This window comes from Podarcis liolepis (genome assembly GCF_965112155.1).
Source record: "Podarcis liolepis genome assembly, chromosome: 16".
NCBI classification, from domain to species: Eukaryota; Metazoa; Chordata; class Lepidosauria; order Squamata; family Lacertidae; genus Podarcis; species Podarcis liolepis.
In genome coordinates, this window is record NC_139567.1 from 42,776,389 (window position 1) to 42,802,220 (window position 25,832).

General features: G+C 50.4%; 1 protein-coding gene across 5 annotated transcripts in view; it reads right to left on the bottom strand.

The window, feature by feature from the left end:
- Positions 1 to 25,832, bottom strand: part of ABR (ABR activator of RhoGEF and GTPase) — a 119,396-nt gene that overhangs the window by 3,854 nt on the left and 89,710 nt on the right. For 4 of the 5 annotated variants that reach the window (XM_083479809.1, XM_083479810.1, XM_083479811.1 and 1 more), the window contains 5 exons: positions 4,444 to 4,503; positions 4,183 to 4,292; positions 3,734 to 3,873; positions 1,966 to 2,100; positions 812 to 917 (listed from right to left, as the gene is read on the bottom strand). In XM_083479809.1, coding sequence (XP_083335935.1) covers positions 812 to 917; positions 1,966 to 2,100; positions 3,734 to 3,873; positions 4,183 to 4,292; positions 4,444 to 4,503 — 551 coding nt within the window. Of the gene's footprint in view, positions 1 to 811; positions 918 to 1,965; positions 2,101 to 3,733; positions 3,874 to 4,182; positions 4,293 to 4,443; positions 4,504 to 16,832; positions 17,279 to 25,832 lie in introns of those variants that run through there. The other variant, XM_083479813.1, reaches the window with a different exon arrangement.

Consider the following 25,832-nt stretch of genomic DNA (forward strand, 5'->3'; position numbering starts at 1 on the left):
CCTTAAACCCCTCTGTCATCTCCCTTTCAGGATCTATAGAGGCGGCTGAGGTTTCCAGACAGTCTGCGAGCAGTTTCTCCTTATAGGAAGAGAGTTGCACCTGCCGCTGAACTCTGCTCCGCCCCAAGGGAAGCAAGTGGAAAATTAGGAACGGGTTTTTTTCCCTTTGCTGTGGACCCTGAACACAAGAATGTCAGAAGAGACTGGCTGCTGGATCAGGCCCACCTAGTCCACCAGGTGCCCTAGGGGGAAATCCTGAAAGCAGGGCCAGAGCACAACAGCAGTGCTCTCCACACTTGTGCTTCCCAGCAACGGATCATCAGCTCTCCAATGAGACACAAAGAGCTGATCCTGCAGCCAAAAGGCAGAGCTAGTCTGGGAAGTGGGGGTCCCCTCTCCGGGGCTTCTGTGGTGGTGGCCCCCCAGTCCTTGGAATGCTCTCCACATGGAAGCTCTCCTGGCACCAGCCAAATATTTCAGCACCAGCCAGATATCATTTCATTTGGCCGATCTGCTTAGATCCTCTTCCAACAACTGTTTTACCAATGCTTGGCCCTGGCTTGAGTGAATTTAGTATTTTTGCCATTCTAGCATTTCTTTTTTAAAAAAAAGTTTGCTATGTTGGTTGGCTAGACTTTGATTTGTTTGCCACTTTTTGACTTTCTGGGTTGAACAGCAGGATAGAAAACAAGATAAATAAAGAAAATAAAGAAACAAAATATCAGGCTCCTTGTACTCTGGGCCCTACCCAATTACAGTGCTCCCCGTTCACAGATTCAGTCTCCCTGTTCTCGAGACAGGAGGGACTTACCGTTTCAAGTGTTCTAGCAGAAAGAGGAATGTGATGAGGTTGGGGTCAGGCAGAGAACGCAGAAGGTGCATCATACAGTTCTCCTTGGCTGTTGGGTCAGAGAGTGCTGGGGGTGGAAAGGTGGCAGTAAGAGAGCTGGCAAGCGCCCAAACCCCAACAACTCTGGAAAAGCCTTGCTAATGTACCCAGAACCACCAAAGTCCAAACTGCACACTCATTCTCAAAAGACCCAGTGAGGGGCAGTAGATACAGACTGTCAATGCTCAGCATCAAAACCTCAGACAGCCATAAAGCTCTCCAGATGCTGTTTTTGGTCTACTTCTCAGGGTGGTTGTGAAGATGGACAGCTCAAAGCATTTGTCCCTCTAGTCCAAATGACTGGCAGCAGCTCTCCAAGGTCTGAGGCAAAGAAAGGTTTCTCTCATTTCCTTTTTACTCATAAGTTGCCAGGGATTGAAGCTAGGAACTTCTGCATGCTAAGCAGGGGCTCTACCACAAAGTAACAGCCCCCCCCCAATAAAACGAGGTAACTTCATCAGACTGTTTCCAGGGGCAGCCATTCTGCAGACTGCCTGGGTGGGAGCAATGGGAAGCAGGGCTCATTCCATCAGTGTTGCTTGAAAGCCCAGCTCCACCAGGCTCCTGTTACCCATGAACTGTGCCAGACAGGCATTATACGAGCAACAGTTTAAGAACTGGTGCCTGACCTTTATGTTTTCCTCTTCCCTCCTTGTCCTTTTTTCCTTGTGTGCTGTGCTTTTCCAGATCGTAAACCTGCAGGCAGGGACTGTCTCGTTTTAACTGACTGTATATAAGCCATTTTGGGCTGAAGAGCAGGGTATGAATGCTCTGAATAAATAAATAAAAATAATAAACTCTACGCATATTACCCTGAGCTGGTTGCAGGGCTTGGGGGCGGGGGAGAATAAAACACAAAAAGGAAATTAACAATCAGAGGTGCTGCAAAGATGTGTTGGTTGTTAGGCCATATCTGAGGTTTCTACGCCTATCCAGATGCAAGAGAAATGATACAGACAACTTGCCCCTGCCCTCTTTGTCCTGCGGTCCTGGCTAGGGTCTCACCCACTCCCTGAATCTTGAGCTCCAGGCCTGCTCCACATCTCTGCAAATACATGTAACACAAGCTCCCTTACCGATACCCTCCATAAAAGCAGGATAAAGCCGATCCGTGAGAAGAGGCTCAGGGAGCTCGCGGAAATACAGCTTCAGGGTGCCTGCGATAGCATTGATGTCCATGTCGCTCAGCATCATCAGGATGTCTTTGCTGTCTACGACAGAATTGAAACAAAGGAAAGGGGAATGTGCTGCCTTATATACCAGATCAGGCTCTTTGTCTACCTAGTTCAATACTGTGAACTCTGACTGGCAGCAGATATTCAGGGTCTGAGGCAGAGAGAGAGAGAGAGATGATCTTTCCCATTGTCTGCTAACCTGATCTTCCTCTTTTTTCACCTGCCAGGTGCTAGAGGCTGAACCTGGGACCTTTGTATGCAAAGCCGAGGTCCTGCCACTGAAGCTATATAACCGCCCCCACCACCCTCAAGAATTCCCCTGCTAGATCAGGCCAAGATTCAGCTAATTCCCTTTCTTCTTTTCAATTGAGCCATCTGGCTTCAGAACTGTAAGATGAGGTGATAGCTTACTTGGCTTTAAAACAAAAGGAGTAGATACATTTGCAAAGAATAGGGTGAGATTAGGGGCAGGCAACTGACTGGGGGGGGGTTAAAAAGGCATTTATTGCTGCTGCCCCCAATATTTGGAAGACTCTTCCCTCTCCTGTCACAGCAGAGACCTGCTTCAGGTGTCTTTGGAAGACATATCTTTCCCCATTCATCAAGCTGGACAACGTCCCTCTACAAATATTAACAATGCCTTATTGCACTTCCACATTTTGACTGCTGCTTTTAGGCACTTGGACAGATGTGTTTACTGAATATCCGTAATGGTGCAGCCAAATGTTTATCTATTAAGCCAGGAGTGTCTAACATGGTACCCCTCCAGATGTAGGCAGACTCCCAACTCTCATCATTCCAAGCTGGCTGGAGCTGATGGAAATCCAATAACATAAAATCATATAGTTGGAAGGGACCCCGAGGGTCATCTAGTCCTGCCCGCAGCTGTGTACAAAAGTAGCTAAATAAATAATAATGATTTATCTATTATTGAATTTATACCCTGGTTCTTCCTCCCGAAGGAGCCCAGGGCAGCAAACAAATACACAATTAAAAAACCATCTAAAATAGTTAAAACATTCTATAAACAATTACAATTCAAGACTGTTGTTGTTGTTGTTGTTGTTGTTGCTGCTGCTGCTGCTGTTGTATTTATATCCCACCTTTTTCTCCAAGGAGCTCAAGGTGGCATATGTGTTTCTCACCCTCCTCATTTAGTCTCCCGCGACAACCCTATGAGGTAGGCCAGTGGGGATTTGAACCCTCATCACTTTAAACCACTACACAATGCTGGCTCTAAGAGAAGCTACAGTTAAAACTGTCCTAAAAGCATCACAGTGGTACCTCAGGTTAAGTACTTAATTCATTCCGGAGGTCCGTTCTTAACCTGAAACTGTTCTTAACCTGAAGCACCACTTTAGCTAATGGGGCCTCCCGCTGCCGCCGCGCTGCCAGAGCACGATTTCTGTTCTCATCCAGAAGTTCTTAACCCGAGGTACTATTTCTGGGTTAGCGGAGTCTGTAACCTGAAGCGTATGTAACCTGAGGTACAACTGTATTAGAGAAAACAGCTAAATAAAAACCTCCGTGTTTAGTGGCAGCATACTCGTGCGAATGCCAGATACAAAGACTGGGGGCTGGCTGCTCTCAGAGAAGAGATCCTTGGCTAAGCCATGAGATAGAGAAAGAAATTGGCATGGCAGCAGCAAAGATGCCAGGGGGAACTTACTGGCGTCAAAGGCTGCTTTCAAGGCCTGGATGTCCGTGGCCACCCCTGAGATCCGGTAGATCCCCACTTCATCAATGCCGCGCTTCTCCACTTCCTCAACACACTGGCGCACAATGTAGGGCACTTTGGAGCGCTCGCGCCTGGAAGCGACAGAGCAAGAGGAGAGAGATGGGTCAGGAGAGATCCAGGACACCACGGAGGAAGCCAGGCCCTTGCAGAAGCTGCCTGCCTCTTCCCTGTGTTTGCAAGCAGTAGGGTCTTTAAAAAAAAATTATGGACCTTATTAGCCCCAAGTGGCTGAAGACCTGAAAAGGCAGGACATATTACAATAAACAAACAAATATTGCAAAGGCCCAGACTGGCATTCCCTCCCCCTCCGCCCAAACGTCACCAACCAACCCCCAATCAGGGCAGCCCTGCACCCACCGCCGGACCCAATCACAACGTACTTTGTGACGACGCTAATTTTTACCCCGAAGACTCCCGTCTGCTTTTTCGATGGGGTCCTTTTAAGGCTCAAGTCGCGGCTGGTGAACTTCATAGAGAACTCCACTTTGATCTGAAAGGGAGATTTCAAGGTCAAGGTCACATCCTGCAATGGAGAAACTCTCTACTACAGGGGTGGGGTGGGGGAGAGGAGGGCAGTGAGAGCATGAGAGAAGGGGGATCTTGGGCAAGCACCGTGGGGCGTGGTACCTGACCCTTCTTACCCCATTCATTTCAATCACATCCATGTGCCAGTTCTTGGTCTGCACCGTCTGGGGATCCAGCTGCAAAAAAGGAACAACAGGAGAGAATGAACTTCCAAAATATCCACCCCCCAAAAAGGTAGACCACTAAATAACAAGGGAGAGTGCTGGGCCAGGTAGCATAAGAATAGATTTATTCAGGCCCCATCTGCAGTATACAATTAAAGCAGCACCATACTACTTGAAACAGCCCCCGGAGAATCCTGAGAAGTGTAGTTTGTTAAGGGTGCTGAGAGTTGTTAGGAGACCCCTATTCTCTTCCCAGAGCTACAACTCCCAGGATTCCCTGAGAAGAGGGATTGATTGTTAAACCAGATTAAAACAGTTGCCAACATTCTACGTGCCTGGTAGGCTAGTCTAAGCAAAAATGTTTTTAGCAGGAAATCAAAGGAGTACAGTGAAGGCACCCCAACCTGATGCCATAGAAATCATAGAATCATAAAATCCTAGAGTTGGAATAGACCACAAGGGCCATCGAGTCCAACCCCCTGCCAAGCAGGAAACACCATCAGAGCACTCCTGACATATGGTTGTCAAGCCTCTGCTTAAAGACCTCCAAAGAAGGAGACTCCACCACACTCCTTGGCAGCAAATTCCACCAATAGGCAGGGAGTTCCAAAGTACCATGCTAAGTGGTTGGTTTCTTACAGCTGCAGAACGGGTATTACGCGACACCTGTAAGAAGTCGTTGCACAGAATGCCAAGTACTTGAACGAATGGCTTGAGGGCTGGATATAAGCCCATCATCCAGGGGCAGCCCCTCATCTGCAACCTGGAGGAGGAGGAGGAGGACGTGGGCAGCGTTTCATTTCACAGGCATGAGTTGTCCTTGTTCCAGGAGAGGCTCAGCAGGACCCAAAGACCCGTTGGAAAAAGATAACAGATGGCTGTCTCCGCTTCTTGATCAACCAAGAAACGCTCCCATGAATCAGGGATATTTCTGGAGACCGGCTCCTAAAATAATTTTCAAAAGGCCACGTCTTCCACACGGCCCTGCTTGTGGTCTCCTGGGAAAGGCGGCTGAGCTGTTTCCGGAAGGCCTCCACACTCTGGGACTCTGGGAGTGCAGCCTGCCTCAAAGGCAAACTGGGTCGTGCTGGGCTTTTCAGAAGAGGCCCTTGGGTTTCCCAGGAACCGGAGTAGCACCGGTGTGCAACAGGAGAGAAGGTAACAGACAAGCGGATCACGCTGACAAGTTGGACAAAAAATGGAGGAGGGGGTGACTTCAGACCTTGGGTCACATGAGCTGCTCTGTGCATGAACAACAGGTGCACATTTTGAACCCTTTCTTTGGTTAGCACCATATTCCGTATAGGGTTGGCGAATGGCCTCGCCAGTCCAGTGTCTTGTTCTCACAGTGGCCAACTAGATGCCTACAGGAAAGCCAGAAGCAAGATTCAAGCATAAAAGCCCTCTCCCTTCCTGTGCTTTCCAGCAACTGCTATTCAGATGCATTTATCATATAATGGTAGAGTTGGAAGGTGCCACTGGGGTCATCTAGTCCAATCCCTGCAATGCAGGAATCTCTTGCCCAAGGTGCCGCTCGAACCCACAACCCTGAGATTAAGAGTCTCACGTTCTACCGACTGAGCTATCCCAGGTAGACAATATACAGTGGTGCCCCGCAAGACAAATGCCTCGCAAGACGGAAAACTCGCTAGACGAAAGAGTTTTCCGTTTTGGAGGTGCTTCGCAAAACGAATTTTCTATGGGCTTGCTTCGCAAGACGAAAATGTCTTGCGAGTTCCTGTGGGGGTTTTTCCCTCCCCCCCCTTTTCTAAGCCGCTTATCAGCTTAGCCAATAAGCCACTAATAGCGCTAATCCGCTAATCCGTCAATGGGCTTGCTTCGCAAGACGAAAAAACCGCTAGACGAAGAGAATCACAGAACGGATTATTTTCGTCTTGCGAGGCACCACTGTAGACGGGAGTTACATATAGTTGTTGAACTGTAACCCCCATCCTTGCCCATTGGCCACACTTGCTGAGGGGCTGCTGGGAGTTGTAGTTCAGCAGCTTCCACAGGAGCCAAAAGTTCCCTGCACCTAGTATACAAAAAAGGTAGGAGACGACAAACCAGCTTAAATAGGTAACATTTGCTACCTACCCAGTTCCTTTTATTTGAGCTTCCCCACCCATGCAGGGCTGCACTGCTGTTTCCCCTCTCACTGCAGATGTTTCTTTTCAAGAAAGCAAACAAACAGGTTAACTTGGGGGTTGGACTAGATGATCCATCAGGTCCTTTCCAACTCTACAGCTCCATGAACCTAGAGGCCTTGCATTGCATACACACATGTCACAAATGCAATGGGAGGACAGAGCCTGGATCCGAGGGAGGGAGCCCTTGCGCGTGTTCGGGTCACAGATGTTCCATGAGGCTGGCAGATCCAGGCCCCCATGCTGTGCCGGCTCCTCCAGGGTGCGTGCGGTTTCCCCCCAGGGCGCCTGGTATCTCGGGAGCAGCCATCTGAGCACAAACTTCAGAGGGGATGCGCGGTCCCACCCTGCTGATCCACCATCGCAGGCAGCAAACGCTACACAGGGGCCCCTGCCTCCTGCAAGCACACAGCCCCCATCCTGGAGGCTGCAGGATGGGGCTGGCAGAAAAGCAGATGGAGCCCCACACAGAGCCATCAGAGAAGAAAGTCTCCCCTCCTCAGCCCCTCCACCGGAGCCAGAGGCCTGCAGATGGATGATCATTCCCTTCTCCCCACCCCTGAGAAGGGTCGAAGGCGATTTGAAAGCGATAGCTCAGAGTCGGTAGAGCATGAGACTCTTAATCTCAGGGTCATGAGTCCGAAACCCACGTGGGGTGGAGATTTCTGCATTGCAGGAGATTGAACTAGATGATCCTTGTGGTTCCTTCCAGGCCTGAGAGTCTATGAAGGCAGGATCGTTGCCTGCCGCGCGAAGACACTCACTCCAGCTACACCTCCAGGGCTGAACAGCGCTTGCAAGCTACTGCTCTCGTTTCATTAAAATTAACTAACTGCCACCTTCAGAATATCTCAAGGGCTGGAAGATGCAGCAAGCCTGTCTTCTTCCTGCTCTGGAGGGCAGGACTTGAACCAATGGCTCCTAGTTACAAGGAAGGAGATTCCGGCTAAACACCAGGAAGAACTTTCTGACAGCAAGAGTTGTTTGACAGTGGAACAGACTCCCTCAGGAGACGCCTTCCTTTCAGGTTTCAAAGGAGAGGTTGGACGGCCATCTGTCAGGGAAGCTTTAGTTGTGATTCCTGCATTGCTAGGGGTCCCTTCCCACTCTACAATTCTATGATTCTATGATCAGCGTTGCAGAGTTGGAAGCGCCCTCAAAAGGTCATATTGCACACCCCACTTCTGAATTAATGCAGACCGTTGCAATTGCAGCATCCCAGCCTCTGCTTAAGATATCTCCAGTGGGGAGGAGAAAGCCCACCACCTCTTGAGGCTGTCTGCTCCAAGGCTGAACAGATCTCACAGTTCAGAAGTTTCCTCTAACGTTCAGCCTAAATCTGCTCCTCACAATGCCCTTTGGTTCTAGAGCAAAGCTACAGCACAAGATGCAGGCCAAGGGAAATTGGGGGAAGGGCAGCAGCAGCATCTCCAGGTCAGGGTGGGAATGTCCACCCCCTGAAACCATGGAGAGCTGCTGCCAGTCAGAGTAGAAGACACAGAGCTAGAATGAACCAGTGGCAGCTTCCTGTGTCAGGGTCATCAAACGATTAAAGAGTGTCCTGGACAACTAATCAAACTGCTGAGCGTTTAGTCAATGACATTTGCATGTTGCCGAAACCATCACAAATGTCACCAACCATTGACAAAAATTATCAAGGCGGCAAGGTGCCTTTTTGGTTAGATACAGAAGGGGCTGTGAGAGAAAACTTCCAGCGCAGTAAGCACACACAAAGCCAAAAGTTTCTGATCGTCCATTGTTGATCCTTTCTGCAAAGATTCCCTGGAACAGCACAGCCTAAAAACCAAAACAGCTACATATACCCCAGAAGGTATGCCCTCAACTTGCAGCCCCATGAATTAAAATTGGGTTATTCAATCCACCAAAATACTTCTTATAACCGGGCTACTTAATCAACCAAAATACTTTGTCAAACAATTGCTTTAATATTTTTCCACATTCTACTCTTTTTCCAAATGAGCTCAGGGTGATATAAAAACGGTCTCTTTTATCCACACAATAACCCTGTAAGTAGGTTAGGCTGAGAGAGAGAGATAAACAGGTCCAAGGTCACCTGGCAAATTTCACAGCTGAGTGGGGATTTGAACCCAGGGCCTTGCCAGCCCTAGTCCAACACTATTCATGATCCCACCACCGCCAGCTTTAGAAATATTTTCAAACAGCCTTTGGTGAAGCATTTCTTGCTTCTAGGCAACCAGGCACGGAAGACTTTGCAAACTTGGAATAGTTGCTTCTCTCTTAAATAAAAAAGCAAAAAATCAGGCTGCTGACGTGCATCCTCAATAGCTCTTTTGTATAATTTGCAAAGCTGGATTTTGTCTTGCAGTCCCATGCATGCTAAAAGCCCAAACAAATCCACACTTTGCAAAAGGGCCCAAAGTCTGCCAACTTGCATCCTGAACAGGATAAACTGAGGCCAGGCCAACAGCATGATTTGCCCTGCGTCTTAACTTCCTGGCCCATTTATTTTAATGCAAAATAGGAACAAGCAGTGAGGGCTTATTTGGGGCAGAGAAAACAACCCCTTGCTGAGGCCTCTGGCAAACAACACCACACTGGCTGATCTCCCCACCCAAAACAAGACCTGTCAAGCCCCCAGATGTGCCTATTCCGTGGCAATTGCTACCCACCAGATCCTCAGCTCAGGGAGCCCAGTTGACTCTGTCCCTTAATTTACGGTGTTGAATAAATTGATAAGCCACCTTTTCAGAATAAAATGTTTTCTCAATGACTTCTTGCATGCGGGAAGAAAGAGGCGCTAGCCCGCCCCTTCGGTAACACAATCCTATTGCGCTGAACTTAATTTGAAACAACCACAAGCCCCCATGCTCAGAGCCTCCCTTGACACTGCCCCTTTGAAGTGGCCTGAGATCCCATATGGAAGGGATTTCAGCAGGGCCCTACATGAAAAAGGCTTTATGAAAACCAGCTTGGCCTCATGGGTAACGCCATAAACCTGTCTTTCAGGAATTCTCCCTCCACCCCGGATCTGAGAGAGGGGAAATTTGCTCACTTTGGGCTCCCCTGCCTCGCGGGAAGGCAGAGACTGAAGGATGGGTGGCTCTGTAGGGCTTGGATGAAGGACTGGACTATGGGATGCTCCACAGAGCAAACTACCATTCATTGCTATTGTAAGTTATAGGTTTAAAGCCTCCTTTAAAAAAAAAGTATTAAAAAAATACTGCACCAAATGTCTTGTGTGTGCATCTCACAACAGCAGTCATAGCTGTCAACGTTTCCCTTTTTTTAAGGGAAATTCCTTTATTCCGAATAGGATTCCTCGCAAGAAAAGGGAAAAGTTGACAGCTATGCAATAGCTCTGCCCACCCCACCCTCCGCTCACTTTTTAAATATTTCAGACATATTCTGTTTTTCAGGTCTAAAACATCACAATGTGCTTGGGAGTTAAAGAAAAAACCCACTATAAACACCAAGCTCAAAAAAAAAAAAAAAGGATTCTTCTGAAGGTGGATAAAAAAGTTAAAAGGAAAAGAAAGGGTCTGGGAGAAGAAAAGCAGAAACACAAAAATTAGAAAGAGGAGGAGGTCTTTCCCTGGTGTTGAAAAAACGTTGAGCAAGTGCCAAGAAGAAGGGGCTTTTGGGGGTCTCCTGCCCACCCCACCCCACACGACAGAAGGACATTCAGATGGGCTTCTGCTGCAGCTCTTCATACCTGGGCAGTTTCATGTCTGCAAAAGGGAGATACTTTAGAAATAGGGCGCTGAAGGTGGGAGACAGGGCTCCAGACAGCGAGACCACAGAAGGGACACAGCTCCAACGACAAAGAACGCTGTTGCTTTTAAGAGAGCTGAACGTGGCTGGGGAGAGGCTGGGCATCCCGAGGCTGCTATCCAGCGCCTTGGCCAGCCTGGTGCTCTCCAGCGGCTTTGGAACACACATCAGCGCCGGCTTTTGTTCTGCTGTCACCCCTGTTCAAGAAGGTTTTACTAGCTTCATAGCCATCACAGCTAGTAGCCACTGAAAGCCCTCTCCTCCATGAACTTGTTGAATCATAAAGCTATCCCAGTTGGCGGCCATCGCTGGTATTCAGAAGCATTGCTGCTGCTAACCGTGGAGACAAAGCCATCGTTCCTAATCCTCTTTTAAAGCCTTCATCACTGCCTCCTGTAGGAGAGAGTTCCATCGTTTAACTCTGTGCTGCAGAGTTAAAGAATTCCTTTTTAAAATCTGTCCTGAAACCTAGAACATTAAACTTCATTGGAAGTCCCCAAGATCTAGTGTTAAGAGATAGGGAGAGAGAGAAATATATGCAGTGGTAAGGTAAAGGTAAAGGTAAAGGTACTCCTGCCCGAACGGGCCAGTCTTGCCAGACTCTGGGGTTTGTGCGCCCATCTCACATCTATAGGCCGGGGGCCAGCGCTGTCCGGAGACACTTCCGGGTCACGTGGCCAGCGTGACAAAGCTGCCTCTGGCGAGCCAGCGCAGCACACAGAACGCCGTTTACCTTCCCGCTGGTAAGCGGTACCTATTTATCTACTTGCACCCGGGGGTGCTTTCGAACTGCTAGGTTGGCAGGCGCTGGAACCGAGCAACGGGAGCGCACCCCGCCGCGGGGATTCGAACCGCCGACCTTTTGATCGGCAAGCCCTAGGCGCTGAGGCTTTTACCCACAGTGCCACCCGCGTCCCCATATGCAGTGGTACCTCGGGTTAAGTACTTAATTTGTTCGGGAGGTCCGTTCTTAACCTGAAACTGTTCTTAACCTGAAGCACCACTTTAGCTAATGGGGCCTCCCACTGCTGCCATGCGATTTCTGTTCTCATCCTGAAGCAAAGTTCTTAACCCAAGGTACTATTTCTGGGTTAGCGGAGTCTGTAACCTGAAGCGTATGTAACCTGAGGTACCACTGTATATCTCTCCACTTTCACATTGCCATGTAAAATTGCATATACTTCTATCTTGCCTTTTCTATAAACTAAAAAGCCCCAGACACTGCAGCCTTTCCTCCCAGTTGTGAAAGTGGCACATGAATAAAATGATGGTGCTGGTGATGACAATGGTAACACAACCTGCCCCAGCAACACCACATCAGGTGTCGCTGCACATCCACAATGTTGGGATGGTCTCAGGTTCCGAAAGGGCCCTTGAGACCTGGCGTGCCAACCTCCTCTGCTGTGCTCTGGCGAGAACTGGAGATGCAAGCAGAAGAGAGCCGAGATCTTCAGTAGAAAAAGGCTGAGACACCAACTCGGCAACCTTCAGGAACAGGGTGGGGAGAGCAAAACACACACACACACACCCCAGAAAAGCAGCAACGACAAAGTCTTACTAGATTGGACGATCTAAGTACAGCTTAGCTCACAAGCAGGAGGGCATAAGAAGCAGTGCGTTGTCTGTCAAGGCAAATGGGGCAGCAACCCACCAACCTCTGTAACACACACACAGCCATGTATTAGTCTAATCCCATTTGAAAGCCTATCCTCACCATTCACAATGACCAGCTGTGGGATCCTTTGCCCTGAATCTCCAAGCAGCGCTTGTCAGGGTGTAGGTGGTCTGGTCACAAAACTGGATTAGGGCAAGGGGAGACCCGGGTTCAAACCCCTCTGCTTAGGTCAACTCTCAGCCTGACAGGGTCGTTGTGAGCATAAAACAAGGTGGTGGAGACAACAATGTATGCCATCTTCTGCCCCTTGGGGGAAAAGGAGTGTGCTAAATGGATCAACCTGGGGGGCATGTGCCCTCCCCCACCCAATGTTATTGGTTTACAACTCCAGTCCATTGCTGACCAATGGCATGCTGGCCCAAGACATTTTGCTGCCCGCCAGGAGGACGAGTCAGTCCCCTCCCAAGCTCACTGTACAGAAACCAACTGGATGGACAGCCAAATCTTACTTCAAGTCTTGATACTAGACAGCATCCCCCAGGATACCTGGAGGCAGCTCAATGGGCAAAAGGCAGCCCATTGGACACAGCCCACTCTGTCCTCCAACAGAAGAAGAGTCCTGCAGCTGCTAGACCGGCTCAAAGTGAGCCCATCCAGCCCAGCTGCCTGTCCTCATGGTGGCCGACCATATTGCCCCTATGGGGAAGCCCACAAGCAGGACCTGTGTGCAACAACAGCACTCTTTCCGCATACGATTCCCAGCGACCGGCATTCAGAAGCATCCACTGCCTCCGACGGTGGAGGGAGAACAAAGGCTATCAATGGCAACTGGTTCACTTTGCCTAATATTAGGGCCGGCACCATCTGGGCTGGAATCGGTTGTGATGCGATCTTTCATTGGGGAAAGGAGTCGGGGAAAAGAGAGCTGCTGATACATCAAGTGTCGCCTCCTGGATCCTGGGTGGTCCCATGGAAAGGAGGGAAGGATATCTCTGGCAGGAAAGCCACACACCCCCGCCGCCCCCCAACAAGAGCGCACACCAGCTCCGGGAGACGGGCGCCGCCTCCATCCCCCGTAGAGAGAGCTGAACACAAAAGACCCCAGGAAACAAGCTCTCTCTCGCGCACAGCTGCTGCTCCTGCCTGCTTAGCATCTCATCTCAATGAGGGCCTCATGCCAACCTTGGCGGACAACAAGCATGGCCACCTGTTGCACGTTCCCCCCGCCCGCCCTTGCACACGCGGAGAGACACACTCAAAAGAAGGGAGGCCCGTGCTTCTAATTAAAAACAACAACAGCCACAGCAGAGTTGCTGGAGCCCAGCCCTGAATGGGTGAAGGGAAGGAGAGAGTCTCCCTGAGCATGCACAGAATGTCCCTTCCCCTCAAGCTGATCTGCAGGGCAAGCCAGAGCAGAAAATTGCAGCCATGTCTAGTTGTGCGAGAGAGTAACGTAGGAAGCTGCATCTCAGGGTCCCCTCCCTAATATTAAAAACAAGGCTCTAGTCTTCAGGGGTCTGATCTGAAGGGGTGAAAATAGGAATGGTGAAAGGTCCCTTCTGTTGAGTCAGACCACTGGGCCCCTTGATCTCCTGCACGGACTGGCAGCTGCTCTCCAGGGTTTTAGGCAAGGGGGTGCTGGGGACTGAACCCAGGACCTTCTACACTCAAAGAAGGGGTGCTGCCACAAAAACTATGGCTCACCCACAAACTTCTCAAGTATTAAGCGGAGAAGGGGGAGTCACAGCAAATCAAATTGGCACAAAAACGCCTAAGGAGATCTGTCCTCTGACTGAGCCTGGAAGGGAAATATTCTGGTCCCATCACAGAAGGTGACCTCCGGCCCCCGACACCCTGGGCCTAATCAGCCCTTCCAGGCTCAGCCAGGATGTGTTGGCGGCTGCGCCGGATAGGAGACCCTCAGAGGTCCAGACCGCCCCCGCCAGCCCAGCAATTCTATGGCATGCATAAATGGTCCGGATCAATTCCATGCAGACGCCCTCCAATTAAGGGGGCCGTCATCCTCAGGCATCGTCCTGGGAACTCTGCAGCACCACCCAGGCGCTTTAGGCCTCACCAGCTCCTCTGCTCCAATTCCCATCACCAGACAGTTAGCATGGCAACAGCCGCTCAGCCCCACTGGACCAGAAAGCCGGCTGGCCAATAACCACTTTCCAGAGAGAGAGTCTGGCTCCCTCCTGGCAGACAGCAAAGCAACAAGGGGAGGGAGCGCTAAGCCATCAACCTGATCTCTGCTCCCAGAAGGGGAGAAATCACTTGCCATGTTTTTTTGCGCGCGTGTGTGTAAACTGTTTTATATTTATGTCATTTTATTGTACATTGCTTTGGTATGCCTAATGGGAAGCTATTAATAAACAAAATAAATAATAATGAAAGGGAGGTGCAGCAGTGTTCCCAAAATTCATGCTAGCCAATTTTTGAGACGGGGGTGGGGGCTCCCATCCTCTGAAGTAAAGATATGCTTGAATGTTAGCACGTGTGCGCGCGCACACACACACACACACGAGGGGGGAGTGGGGGGGGGAGAGAGAGACCCTCTTGTGGACCCAGAATTCTGACACAGATCAGTGACTCACACAGGGAGGCAACAGGCACCCTCTGCTGAAGGCACATCATCCTGCTGTGTCATGGAGTGGCCCCCCAAGGCAGTAAAACAGCAGGAGAGGACACTGCCTCTGGGTGAGTTGGAGACCAGCCAGCCAATCAGCAGGAGGCACAAAAATCAGGTCAATGGTGCCTGAACGCTACATCACAACAAAACCAGCCAGGCAGAACAGTGAGAGTCAGTAGTAGTCTTTATAAGGAGACCCTCCCCTGGACCTGTGGGCTCAGTTTCCCCTTGGGGCAGCCAGTGCAAAGAAAAACAAAAACCACAGGGAATCCATGCAGATCACACACCACGACTGCACCTTGTGCTCCCTGGAAATTAAACTTTGGCACAACAAACTGCGAGGGTCTTTTGATCCTCACAAACTGTCACGAGACCCCCCCAACTTCACACCTAAAGGGATGAGACACACACATACCATCTCTTCTTGCACCCTGTCTTAAGGGTGCTACAGTTCAAAACTGCTGATCTACCTTAAGGACTCTTGAGTACACACACACAACCCGTTTCTATGTTCAAAACAAGAGCTGAGGATCAGAGGTCTTGACTTCACCTATATAGGATACACAGAAGGTGCTGTAGGGGGTGTCAGAGCTCAAATAACTGGGGGGGGAGGAAAGGGGCTGTTAATTAAATCCACAAGTTCCACCTCCTAACTAAATCATGCCCCCGCTTTATAAAAACAGTTGCATGAGGGAGGGCCCCTCTCCAGACCTCCTGCAATATGAACGCCAGGGGTACAGAACAACTTTTTCACCACTGCGGTCCTTGAAGGGAATGGGTCAGCCCTTCGGAATTGCAAGCAGATGCTGTGCGGCTGAGCTTGGAACAATAAAGCAAGATCCCGGTCCTCATGGTTCGGAATTAAGGAATGCTGGGCCAATTTAAACAGGAACAGAGGAAGCTGCACCACTGGCTCACCCAGCTCAGGAGCGTTCGATGCTAGCCAGCAGCGGCTCTCCAGGATTTTGGGCAAAGAAAACCCCCAGCCCTACCCAGAGAGTTCAGCGACTGAACCTTAAGCGTCCTGAAAAGCAGGCTCCCCCCATCCCATGTCTCAAAGCTACAGTCAGGAAAAGGCATTAAGGCAGCCAGTCTTTTTATGCACCTCTAGAAACCTAGAGATTGCATAAACACACATGCAAAACACTAAGGAACTTTGGGCTAGAAGATTCCAGCAAGGATAAGGCGACTGTGCAGGAAGGCTGGGGTGTCCCATGCCTGGTGCAGTTAGTCCTTGGGTGTCCCCTGGAAGCCCTGAGGCAGCATTTTTGACCCGCATGTCCCTCCGCTGTCACCTTTGAAAGGACGAAACAAAACAAAAAAATGCCAGTAGCTCCGGTGACGTTTGCACAAAGCGCGTCTCACATTCCCTGCATGTCAGCAGCCCAGGATCGCTGACCCTTTCTCTCCTAAGAGACCAGACTTTGGGGAGAACTCATGCTGCAGTCATGTCAGCTGGGAAGGGATTGGGAGCGATCTCAGCCCCAGAACCTATTCTTACAAAGTAGCCAGTGCTCTCTTAAAAACCCCACAGAGTACACCTTCTGCGCTGTTTTAAGAGCCAGTCAGCCCCCAGGTTTATGAGGTTATGAAATGAAGGTAAAAATGAAGGTCTCTTTTTAAAAAGAAATTAACCAACTTTGAGACAGCCAGAAAACATCCAAACTATCTCCCTAGCCCGAGAAGTATGGAGCCTTAACAAGTGTCAGAAGCGTCCAGCTACTCTCCTTTGCATGTCGCATGCAAAGGATGCTCTTAGTCCGTGAACTCCGCAAGCAGCTAGATCTCAGTATGTACAACTCCCACCCTACATTATGCCATGACCAAAAGAAGGCACCAGCAGGAGCTTAGGGTAACGGAGCTGTAGTAGCTATCTCACATGGTGGGTGGGGGATTCCCCACAGCAAGGCTGTGAAGAGAAAAAAAGGGGGTCTGAAATGAAAGCTTTGGGTGTACCCTGAGAGGCAATTTGACTCCCCACCCGCCGGAGGAGGGAGAGAACTGCAAATTGATGCGGAGTTTGGAAAAGGAGACAAGTCTTGAGAACACCGCTCCCCAAAAATTTAACCGTGCAGCCACAAAAGTGATGCCTTTCACTGCAGCAGGAGACAGCAGCATATGCACCAGTCATTTCTCCCCTCTCCCCCTCCCAAAATAAGCAGAGAGATGCAAGGAAGAGCAACCCCCAGCCCACCTTTTGACGAAGGAGCTTGCTGCGCACCCGGCCCCACAGCCTGGACCCGGTGTTGGGGGTCCGCTTGCCCTCGGAGGCGTCTTCCTCCAAGCTGTCCAGGGAGCAGTGGTCCAGCCGCTCAGAGGCCAGGTTGAGCGGGCATTCAGGGGTTTGCACCAGCACCTCTGTCATCTTGCTGGCTTTCTCCCCACTTCAGCGGGGGGGGGGGCGGTTTGCTTAGGTGCGGGGAGCACCCCCTGGAAATCAGCAATGGATGAGGAGATGCCAGAGATTTCCGAGAGGGTCTTCTCTCCTTTTGGCTAGCAGTTTGAGGCGGGGGGCATCCTTAGAGGCAGCCGGTTCCCGTGCAACCTCAGAGACTTTGCAAGAAAGAGCCCCTCATCTCTCCAGCATCCTCTCCGACTTGACTTGAGGGGAACACTCCCTCTCACGGGCTGGAGCAAGGAAAGCCAGTCTCTGTTCCGCCCCCTTCCTAGCAGCTTCTCCACCCTCCCTTTCCCCCTACTGGGTTAACCCCTCGAGCGCCAGGCTGTTTCCCTCTTCCCTAAGTCGTGCACAGACTTTCTCAAGAGGATTAGTCGCTGGGTTGCCAGTGGCCCATGGGTTGGTGCCTTTTAGGGGGTGGGCAGCTCTCGATAAAAGCAGCATCAATATCTCCCTGTGCTGGATCATCAGATGGAGGCGCTAACCCATCTGTCCCTGTGAGCGGCCAGCCAGATGTCCCCTCCTGAGCACAAGCCACCAAAACAAGTCAGTTTCCGACCCCCTTTGCTCCGTTATTTGGTCTAGATTCTTTTATATCAGACAGAAAATCAGTGGAAAACTTGTAGATGCTGCTGCTAATTGGTAGATCTGGGAGCAAAAGAATTCACAGGGTTGAGAATTAAGCTAAGTAAGGATTGTTGGGTTGCTAACATTCTAAGTTTGTTATAATTTTCTTTCCCTCTTCTATTTTATACTAAAAACAACCCTGTGAGGTAGACCAGGCTGAGAGATATCACCCAATATGCTAAGCAAGGATGCAAATCTATGGGCTGTATTCACACTTGTCCTACTCAAGGGAGACCCATTGGAATTAATGGACCTAAGGCAGGCATGTTCATTAATTTCCGTGGGTCTACTCTGAGCAGGACTAGCCTTGGATAAAATCCTGAGTCTCCACAGTTTTCAGTCCAACACTCAAATGGATATACTAAATTGGCACTTATTTCTGAAGGGATCTTGTGGCCCAGCTGTTACCTGGCGCTCTGAGATTGCGGCATGCGTTCAAGATTGAGAACGATTCTCTCACAATGCAGGTGTGCATTTCAACACATGCTCTCTGCGAGAACACACAGAACCTGAAGCCAAAGCGCTTCCATTTTTTCACAACATAAAGCCTTACACCAGACTATTAGTCCATCTAGGCCAGTGTTGTTTACTCTGACTAGCAGCTGCTTTTCAGGGTCTCAAGCACACAGAGTCCTCCCCAGACTTCCCCAACCTGGTGCCGTCTTGGACTACGAGTCTCGTTGGCCCCAGCCAGCAATCAGCTTTTTAAAGTCTTGTCAGCAAGCCCTGCAGTGAAGTACAGTGGTAACTCGGGTTAAGAACTTAATTCGTTCTGGAGGTCCGTTCTTAGCAGCTGCCACCGCCGCACGATTTCTGTTCTCATCCTGAAGCAAAGTTCTTAACCCGAGGTACTATTTCTGTGTTAGCGGAGTCTGTAACCTGAAGCGTCTGTAACGCGAGGTACCACTGTATAAATGCGACTCCTTCTGACAACCTGCTGGTGAAGGAAGGCCCTGCCTTCCAGTGTCAAGAACTGGCTGTGGTGATTCATGAGCAAGCAACAGGCCCCAGCTCTCTGTCCATGCTCAGAGGCACTTGCACCATGCCACATAACCCAGGCGTGGAAAACAGGTGCCGGGGGTACATCACGGCTCACGTTAGGCCTTTCATAATACTCAAAGATGGTAAGGTTTGCATTTTTGGATCACACCCAAGGATGAAACACCTGCCCCCCCCCCCAAAAAAATCAGTGGTCTTTAACACATCCTGATTCCCCTGCTTGATGTGGTCAAGAACACCAGGTTTTCACTGATGTCTCCATCTGTCTCTCCTTCCATCCCTCTCCCTCGGAGTAGAAGCAAGAGTTAAACAGCAAGCTCAGTTTGGAATGTTTCTCTACAAATGAGAAGCCAATGTGGTGGTGATTGGGGGGGGGGGGAGACAGCAGCAGAGGCCTCCTCCTTCTCCTCCTTTAAACCTCCAGGATTCCCCCATAAGCTGGCCTCATTCTCTGCCCCCATTCCCAGCTGGAAGGCACCTGTCAGCAATCAGGGGCATCCTGAAGAGGGTCCTCCAAGGCCACAAAAACCTTAAAACTCCAAAGTTGGGTGGTGCTGGGGAAACATCTGTGCCCCCAGCCCAAAATGCTGCAAGACTCCTAGAACAGCCAACGGGTCAGGGATGGTGGCAATCTGGAATCATTGGCTCATCCGTTCAAAACAACCCAACCGATTATCAAGGTCATCAGTCTTGTTGGATTAATTAAACTCAATAGTTTTAATTGGATTTCGAACAAATGTGCAATTAATCATTACTGCTTTGAATTTTATTGTATTGTTATCTTCCTTAGTGGGTTGTGCAGATCGCTATTCTGAATGCTTTTTATAGGGTAGGGGGGGAACTGCGGGTGAGTATATGGAACCAGCAGGGAGGGGGGCAGGGGCCCCCCAAAACCACTGACGTAGATATAACGAGGCAAAATAAGCAGAGTTTCTAAAACAAAAAGGAGAAGGCTGTTTCACAAATTCCCCAGCTAGAGTTAAGAAGAAAACGTTCTGTCCTCCCAGTGGCCAACCAGATGTCTCAGCAAGAAGCCCGCATACAGGGCCTTAACAGGTTTGACAGCTTGAAGCAGCTAATCAGTAAGGGAGATGCACTCTGCTTGTGGCACAGAGGCACTCTGCTTTTTTTTATTTAAGAGAGAAATATGCAATCTAAGCCTAACAGCTGCACACACACCTCAAAGAAGCTTGTCAATGCAGCCAGTGCGGTCAGAGTGTCAAACTAGGAGCTGGGAGGTAAAGGTAAAGGTAAAGGTACCCCTGCCCGTACAGGCCAGTCTTGACAGACTCTAGGGTTGTGCGCCCATCTCACTCAAGAGGCCGGGGGCCAGCGCTGTCCGGAGACACTTCCGGGTCACGTGGCCAGCGTGACAAAGCTGCATCTGGCGAGCCAGCGCAGCACACGGAAACGCTGTTTACCTTCCCGCCAGTAAGCGGTCCCTATTTATCTACTTGCACCCAGGGGTGCTTTCGAACTGCTAGGTTGGCAGGCGCTGGGACCGAGCAACGGGAGCACACCCCGCCGCGGGGATTCGAACCGCCGACCTTTCGATCGGCAAGCCCTAGGCGCTGAGGCTTTTACCCACAGCGCCACCCACGTCCCAGGAGCTGGGAGACCTGGGTTCAAATCCCCACTTGGCCATGAAGCTCATTGGGTGTGACCTTGGCCAGTCACTGCCTCTCAGCCTAACCCATCTCACAAGATCTCAAAGTAGCTGTTTTACTACAAAGGAATTTCAGAAATAGACTGGAAAGAGAAGCTGCTGAATTACAACTCATTACCAAACTTAAAACCATGGAGAGACCTGGCCTGAACAAAGACATTGGATTCTTATCTCATTATACATGACAAAGCCATTTCTCACCTTCTCACCCCTTGCTTTTTCCTGTAAGACCTATTGCAGTCGTTAAGAGTCGTCAACAGGCTCATCTCAGCTATCTGCCAATCACCCATTCCCACCACCCTTCTGAGTAATACCCCTCCCCACCTTCTCACTATATAGAAGGATCTGGCAACTTCTGTTTCAGTGTATCTGAAGAAGTGTGCTTGCACACGAAAGCTCATACCAAGAACTAACTTAGTTGGTCTTTAAGGTGCTACTGGAAGGAATTTTTTTGTTTTGTTCCATCTCACAGGGTTGCTGTGGGGATTAACTGAGGTGTCTCTCAGCAGTTGCCCTAGTTTCCCAAACTTGGATCTCCAGCTGTTGTTGGACTACAACTCCCATCACCCCTAGCTAGCAGGACCAGTGGTCAGAGATGATGGGAACTGTAGTCCAAAAACAGCTGGAGACCCAAGTTTGGGAAACACTGTTCTAGACTTTGACTTTCCATTTTAAAAAACAAGTAAGTCTCTAGCCTTCCTAGAAAGAAAGTTATGGTGCAAAATGTGCAGGGACCTTCTAAGCAGTTTCTGTGAAATGAGAATGTGATGTGCACACCTTTTTTTTGTTTTCCCTGGGGCTGAGGAATGATCCCTGTTGCTTACTCGACAGCAACAGCGCCTGCGTTTGTGTGCTTGTGCAAAATCAATATTGTGCAATATCTACAATCAGGACCAGAGGGACACAGCTGACTCCCCATGGTCAGTATAAGGTTGTTGGGGTGGCTGACTCTCTAATTTTGCATTAATGCCCCCCCCTCCTGCTGCCATTTTGTGACTGGCGCCTACAGCGCTCAAAATCTGAAACATGCCCTCTGGTCCCAAAAAGGTTGGCGAGTCCCATACTATACCGTGTTCGGTAAAAGGAACAGCTGAGACCTTATCCTTGCAGTCCAGGGTTGTTACTCTCCTAGTCAATCCCTTTCCCTGAACTAATTACGGTTTGTGCTGGACCGTAGCTAACAAGGCAAAAACTATTATTACTGCAAGTGGCTCAAAATGCTGATTGACGCTGCGCCACTTCAGAGACTTTGCTGATTTGTGGCTGCTGTTTAATTCCATCTGCTGACGAACTGCCCAGAGCGCTGTTTGATTGAGGGAGGCTGATACGTAAATAACATGCAATTGATCCATAAGGAGGCAGAGAGCACAGCCGCTATCAGGAAAAGGCCTTTTTTTTAGGAGATACTCCCTGGGCCTCTCCAGAGATCCTCTGCATTGTGCATTTGTAATGGTTCTCGGGGTGGTGATATTATTATAAACAAGAATAATTCTGAATGGCTTCAGAAGAGGACTGGACAAAAGAAGAACCTAAGATGTAGTTCCTGCTGGGTCAGGACAATGGCCCATTTAGTCCAGCATCCTTTTCTCACAGGGGCCACCCAGAGTCCTGCGTGCGAAACCTGCACGCAGGACTGGACCACAAGAGCCCTCGCCCCTTCTGAGGTTTCCACCAACTGGTATTCAGAAGCATGGCTAGTAGCATAGATAACCCTCTCCTCCTCCCTGAATTTGTCTAATCCTCTTTTAAAGCCATCCAAGTTGGTGGCCATCCCTGCCTCATGTGGGAGGGAGTTCCGTAGTTTAACTGTGGGCTGCGTGAATAAGTCCTTCCTTTCATCTCTCCTGAACCTTCCAGCATTCATGGATGTCCACAAGTTCCAGAGTTGTGAGAGAGGAGGAAAAGGTTTTCTCTATACACTTTCTCCATGCCGTGCCTCAATTTATAAACTTCGGTCTTCTACTCATGGAAGACGACACTGGCCACGATGCCTCTGCTGGGTGGCATTAATGCCTCTGAATACCAGGTGGTGGGAATCGCAAGTAGGGAGAGCACTGCTGATGTGCTCAGCTGAAAAGAGGGTGCTGGACGAGATGGGCAATGGCCCGATCCAGCAGGCTCTATGTAGGCTCAGCACCACCATCGCAGCTGCTGCCACTGCAGCCACAACTAGGAAACCAGGGGCTGGTCCAGCTGCCTCTAGCCAAATCCTTCCAATACACAGAAGGTCATTCTTAGGCCATGTGCCACCATTACAAGCCCCATGAACCTCACAAGACCACCTTCCCAGGGCTCTGTGCACCGCAGTGAGACAGAGCGAGTTGCCTGCCACTGACCCCGGGGGTCTTCTCCCCCCAAGCCAGGCCTCCCACCTAATTGAAGCCAGAAACAGGTCTCCTGGCTTGACAAAAGGGCCCTTGTCTGCACAGCTCTCCTGGCCGGACCTGGGGGGGGGGGGTGCTCAGAGGCACCGGGGGGGGGGGAGGCTTGGAATTTGGAGGGGTGGGGAGAAAGAGGCTGCAAAACAACACAGATCTGGGATGGACTGAGGACACGGGGGTCTGTGCAGGATTCTGCCCATAGGTTTAGTCTAAACTGTTTTGTCTCTCCCGGGACGAGGGAAAAGACTTTGGGGTCTGGTTGAAAAGAGGAACCACCTTCAGCATCCAAGGAAAGGGGGATTAGTCTGGCACCCTAGAAAGTCACTGCCTGTCCGTGGGGATATTCCCAGCCCTACCTGGAGATGCTGAGGATTGAAGCAGGGACTTTCTGCATGCGAAGGAGGGGCTCTGCCACAGAGCCAAAGCTCACCCTCTAACAACGAAACAAGATTCCAGTCCTCATTGTTCTGAGTTAAGCCTCACTTGAGGCAAAAGGGGGTTGGACTGGATGACCCTCATGGTCCCTTCCAACTCTACAGCTCTATGATTCTAAGTAATAATAATAATTTATTATTTATACCCCAGTACAGCGTTACATATTAGGGACGCGGGTGGCGCTGTGGGTAAAACCTCAGCGCCTAGGACTTGCCGATCGCATGGTCGGCGGTTCAAATCCCCGTGGCAGGGTGCGCTCCCGTTGCTCGGTCCCAGCGCCTGCCAACCTAGCAGTTCGAAAGCACCCCCGGGTGCAAGTAGATAAATAGGGACCGCTTACTAGTGGGAAGGTAAACGGCGTTTCCGTGTGCGGCTCTGGCTCGCCATGTGACCCGGAAGTGTCTGCGGACAGCGCTGGCTCCCGGCCTGTAGAGTGAGATGAGCGCACAACCCCAGAGTCTGTCAAGACTGGCCCGTACGGGCAGGGGTACCTTTACCTTTACCTACAGCGTTACATATAAAAACTTCCCTGAACAGGGCTGCCTTAAGATGTCTTCTGAATGTCAGGTAATTGTTTATCTCTTTGACATCTGATGGGGAGGGCGTTCCACAGGGCGGGCGCCACTACCGAGAAGGCCCTCTGCCTGGTTCCCTGTAGCCTCACTTCTCGCAGGGAGGGAACTGCCAGAAGGCCCTCGGAGCTGGACCTCACTGTCCGGGCAGAACGATAGGGGTGGAGACGCTCCTTCAGGTATACTGGACCGAGGCCGTTTAGAGCTTTAAAGGTCAGCACCAACACTTTGAATCGTGCTCGGAAACATACTGGGAGCCAATGCAGATCTCTCAGAACCGGGCTCGTTTCAGCAGGAACACGGGAAGCTGCCTTATGCTGGGCCTATTCATTGGTCCACCTTGCTGGGTATTTTCTACAGCAGCTCTCCAGGCAAGAAATCTCTCCCAGCCCTAGCCGGAGACGCTGCTGGAGCTGACCTTCTGCATGGGCTCTGCCATAGGCCTCTTGGCCCTCCTTGCCTTGCCCACATCTCCTACCCCCATCCCTGCAGCACAGCACACACACCTCTGGGCACTGCCTATCGCAAGCAGCCTGGCCGAGCTGCGGCCACTGGGGAGATCCTTGCTTCCCAGGATTCCCCTGCCCGCCCCCAAGGTTCACACGGCTGGAATCTCCACACACCCGGCGGCTGTGACTCATGCTCCTTGATGCAAGCCTCCTTTGCGATGACACGGCCACGCTGTTTCCATCCACTGCCCCCCCCCCCACCAGACGCAGAAGCCGCTCCAGGCTAGGAGGCCTCCAGCATTTGCCTAAGAACATCCAAAGAGAGCTGGCCGCAGCTGGATCAGGCCGAAAGGAGCCCATCTAGTCCTGTCCTCACAGCGGCCAACCAGATGCCCCCAAGGAGAAGCAGGACCGGAACACAACAGAGGAAACTTTCTCCCTGTATGCAATTCCCAGCAAAGGCAAGGATTAGGCAATTTCGTGGAGGACACGACTCTCAGTGGCTACTAGGCGCAAGTGGCTATGTTCTGCATCCACCATCAGAGGCTCTGAATAATACCACTTGCTGGGAACCACGAGCGGGGAGAGTGCCATTGCTTATTCATCACTACGTTATTATCCTCCAAGAACCTCAAAGTAGCAGCATAGTTCTGTTCCCTGCCCACCTCTCCATGTTATCTTCACTACAATCCTGCGGGGGGGGGGGGTGCCTGACTCAGTTTAGTCTGTTTGCACATGCGACATTGAGGATAATGGTTGAAAACCAGCCCTGAAACTTCATACACAAACAGCCTCCTCTCTGGGCTCCCCCCCCAAGCCTCTGCTGTGTCAAGAACAGAACCGCCTTCTCTTCAACCCGCCCCCCCCCAAACTAACAGGGACACACAGACATGCTCCTTTTCATTCAGCCCAACTGGATCTCTGTTCAGGACACAAATAGCTTAGAAGAACCTGACAGAAGCCAATGGGAAGAGGGGCTTGAGAAAGAAACACTCCCCACAGCCCCCACTAATACAGACGCCTTCCCTTCAATATGACACCAATAGATCTTTTATTACTCTGTGTCTGGTGAGCATCCTATTCAGGCAGGTGCTAATATTTCTCCCTCCACTCTCATTCTCCGCCTCGCCCAATTGGAGAGAAACTCAACAGTTGTCTTAGGAACGGTTGCTAGAGCAACCGTGGGATAAAGATGATATGGGGCAGTGTGTGTGTGTGTGTGTGTGTGTGTGTGTGTGTGTGTGTGTTTATAGGGGGGGGGGGGAAGGGGCTGGAAAAGCAAGCAGAAGGCAGTCCTGGGAGCAGCAACTTGCTCCAATTGTTTAGATGTATCTGCTTCAACTGATTCATACGGAGGAAGAATTTCCGCTGTTGCCCCTTCTCCAGTCAGGGCAGCGAAGCAGAGGGAAAAGATGCCATTTTCATCCCAATGGTTTCTGGCCCAGACCCAAGGGGCTGCTCAGTTAAGAAGTGCCTGATGGATCAAGCCAGTGGCCCATCTAGTCCAATAACCTGTTCTCACACGGGCCAGGCAGGTGACCCAAATGGAAGACCACAAGCTGGTAGCTTTTGATATTCCCCTCCTCCTCCATGAATTTGTCTAATCCTCTTTTAAAGCCACCTAAGTTAGTGACCATCACTGCTTCCTGTGAGAGAGAGTTTAACTA